This window comes from Mus caroli, chromosome 1 (genome assembly GCF_900094665.2).
Source record: "Mus caroli chromosome 1, CAROLI_EIJ_v1.1, whole genome shotgun sequence".
Taxonomy (NCBI): Eukaryota; Metazoa; Chordata; class Mammalia; order Rodentia; family Muridae; genus Mus; species Mus caroli.
In genome coordinates this window covers 77,945,052-77,948,506 of record NC_034570.1, presented here as the reverse complement: position 1 = coordinate 77,948,506, position 3,455 = coordinate 77,945,052, and the positions used below count along the sequence as shown (strand labels likewise).

The 3,455-nt window shown below is 46.0% G+C and overlaps 1 protein-coding gene across 1 annotated transcript in view; it reads right to left on the bottom strand.

Moving 5' to 3' along the window:
* Positions 1-3,455, bottom strand: part of Fbxo36 (F-box protein 36) — a 65,771-nt gene that overhangs the window by 6,068 nt on the left and 56,248 nt on the right. The window contains exon 3 of the mRNA XM_021175000.2: positions 508-680. Within this exon, the coding sequence (XP_021030659.1) occupies positions 508-680 (173 nt within the window). The remainder of the gene's footprint in view (positions 1-507; positions 681-3,455) is intronic.

The window sequence follows — 3,455 nt, the reverse complement described above, 5'->3', positions numbered from 1 at the left end:
GGGGGCTGGAGAGATGGCTCAGAGGTTAAGAACACTGACTGCTCTTCCAAAGGTCCTGAGTTCAATTCCCAGCAACCACATGGTGGCTCACTACCATCTGTAATAGGATCTGATGCCCTTCTCTGGTGTGTCTGAGGAGGACCACAATGAACTCACATACATACAATAAATAAATCTTTAAGATGTCTCAGCGGTTAAGAACACTGGCTGCTCTTGCAGAGGACCTGGGTTTGGTTTCCAGCATGCAAATGGCATGGTGGCTCACAGCTGCCTATAATTTTAGTTCCAGAGGATCAGATGCCCTCTTCTGGCTTCCATGGGCACTACATGCACATGATGCATATACACACAGGTGGGCAAAACACCCATACCCATCAAATAAACAAATAAAACAAACAAACAAACAAACAAACCTAAATGAATAAGGAAGAGGAGAAATATGGCTCTCAGGGGTTAGATCAGTGGCAGGGCTCTTGGTGCAGCTGATGCAGCAGCAGGGACTGTTACCTTCTCAAACTTGCTTGATGTCTGGGAGAGGCTGGCAATATCTTCCAGGTCCAGGTAGCAGATGATCTTCAGCAGCAGTTTGTCAGAGAGCCGCTCCAGGTAGTCAAATTTACCTTCGCACAGGTTGAAGACATAGTCTAATATTTTTGCACCAAATACTACGGCGACTTGAACTGCAAACCAAACCACAAACCAACAGGTTCAGTCACACAACAACTATCATCAGGAAGAAACAAGCTTCAGGGCGTATCGCAGACCCAGTCTCTCCTACTCTCCCCAAGCACTAAGGGAGAAGATTTTTGGAGGCATTTGTTTGTTATCCTGATGATAGGGTACTGTTAGGAGGTGTGGCCTTGCTGGAGGAAATGTGTCACTGTGGGGTTGGGCTCTGGAGGTCTCCTCCTACGCTCAGACTCCACTAATGATGGAAGAGAGCTCCCTCCTAGCTGCCTGAGGATGCCAGTCTCTCCTGGTTGCCTTCGAATCAAGATGCAGAACCCCCAGCTCCTTCTCCAGCACAATGTCTGCCTGCATGCTGCCATGCTTCCTGCTGTGATGATAATGGACGGAACCTCAGGAACTGTAAGCCAGCCCCAATTAAATGTTGTCCTTTATAAGAGTTGCCTTGGTCATGGTGTCGCTTCACAGCAATGGAAACCCTAACTGAGACAATTGCCATGCCTGACCACCTGAGTTTGAGCAGGATCCATACAGTATGGAATCCTCTCAGATAACTCAGATATCAACACATGTGCTGTCACACACACACACTCACACACACACTCAAATACATACCCAAGAGGTTTAAGCAATGAGATTAAAAACATTAGGGATGAGAAATAATAAGGGTTTGCAACTGCATAGAAGCTAGAGCCAGTGTCAGCAGACTGGCTGGCTATCCCAAACCCTCTTCCTGGAGAAATCTAAACAAGATACTGCTGCCATTTACTGTTATTGGATTCCAATCTGGCTACTGCCACTATCAAAGGCTGAGAGACCCTTGTCTTGGCGAGTAAAGCTTGGGCAAATAAAAGCTTTATTGCAAGCCCAGCAGGCCAACAGATGGAGAACCTGTCACCAAGCCCTTTAGCCCTCGCCAACCATGATAATGCTCAGAGCCATCTTTTCTCCAAATCCATCATCATCATGGGGAGGCAAAGCATGGGTCTTGGGAAAACTTGTCCCCACATTTCCACATAAGGCTCTATGTTGAAAAAAATGACAGGAACAACTCTAGGCAGAGAACTCAACATTAAACATAGCAAAGGGCTGGGTGTAAGTGGCTCACACCTGCAACTCCAGAACTAAAAGAGGCAGAGGCCAGAGGAACATGAATTCTAAGCCAGCCTGGGTACTACATAGGAAATTCCAAGGCAGTGTCAGCCACACAGTTAGGCCACCTCAAAGAGAAAGCTAAAAGACCCAAGCATGATACCACAGGCATGTGATCCTAGGACCTGGGACAGGGACAGGGAGGTGTGTGAATGAGAATGATCTGCCTAGGATCAGATATCTGAGTGTTTAATCACAAGTTGGTAGAACTTTGAGGTTTCAAAAGCCCAGGGCCACACTAGACCCAGCTCTCCATCTCTCTCCTTCCAACATATAGATCAAATGTAAGGAAGGTCTCAGCTGCTGCTCCAGCATTATGCCTGCCTGCTGCTGCCATGATGCCCATGGACTCACTCTTGAAATTATAATCAAGTCCCCAGTAAAATGTTTTCTTCTTTTTTTTTTTTTTTTTTTTTTTTTTTTTTTTTTTTTTGGTTTTTCGAGACAGGGTTTCTCTGTATAGCCCTGGCTGTCCTGGAACTCACTTTGTAGACCAGGCTGGCCTCGAACTCAGAAATCCGCCTGCCTCTGCCTCCCGAGTGCTGGGATTAAAGGCGTGCGCCACCACGCCCGGCATGTTTTCTTCTTTAAGTTGCCTTGGTCTCTTCCCAGCAACAGAGAATAACCAAGCCAAGATAGAAGTACACTGATCAAGAGCTTGAGGTTTTTCTCAGCATATGTTTAAGACCAGTCTGGGCTACAAACAACCCTATCTCAAAAGAGAGAGAGAGGAGAAAAAAAGTATTCAAGAAGATTAACTCGGAGCAAACAAATTATTATCAGCATATATGAAGATTCATTCCTGATGTATGTAACACAAGCGTCCCTAAGGTATGGCATATGAAAACGGCCTACCCATTCCTCACTCCCTAACCCTACACACACACACACACACACACACACACACACACACACACACCACAGCATCTGTTGTCAGCCCACAGTTGTCCTGTGAAAGCCACTGCCACTGAGAATGTTGGAAACCTTTGCCATCAGGTGCTTCCCCAAACCACTGACGGGATTATTGATAACTCATGCTTGAGTATAGCTCTGATGGAGAGAGAGCATTCTTCCATGCCCCAGGATGATCTAGAGTTCCATTGGGGGTTAGAGAGATGGCTCAGTGGTTAAGAGCACTGACTGCTCTTCTGAAGATCCTGAGTTCAAATCCCAGCAACCACATGGTGGCTCACAACTATCCATAATGAGATCTGAATCCCTCTTTTGGGGTGTCTGTAGACAGCTACAGTGTACTTACATTTAATAATAAATACATCTTTGGGCCAGAGCAAGCGGAACTAGGAGGAACAGAGGTCCTGAGTTCAATTCCCAGCAACCATATGATGGCTCATAACCATCTGTACAGCTACACTGTACTTATATACATAAAAATAAATAAATAAATCTTTAGAGTTCCATTGGGAGTCACTGGGGAATATTTGTGTCTTTTTTTTTTTTTTTTGCTTTTGGTTTTTGGTTTTTTCGAGACAGGGTTTCTCTGTGTGGCTCTGGCTGTCCTGGAACTCACTAGGCTGGCCTCGAACTCAGAAATCCGCCTGCCTCTGCCTCCCGAATGCTGGGATTAAAGGTGTGTGCCGGGGCTGGTGAGATGGCTC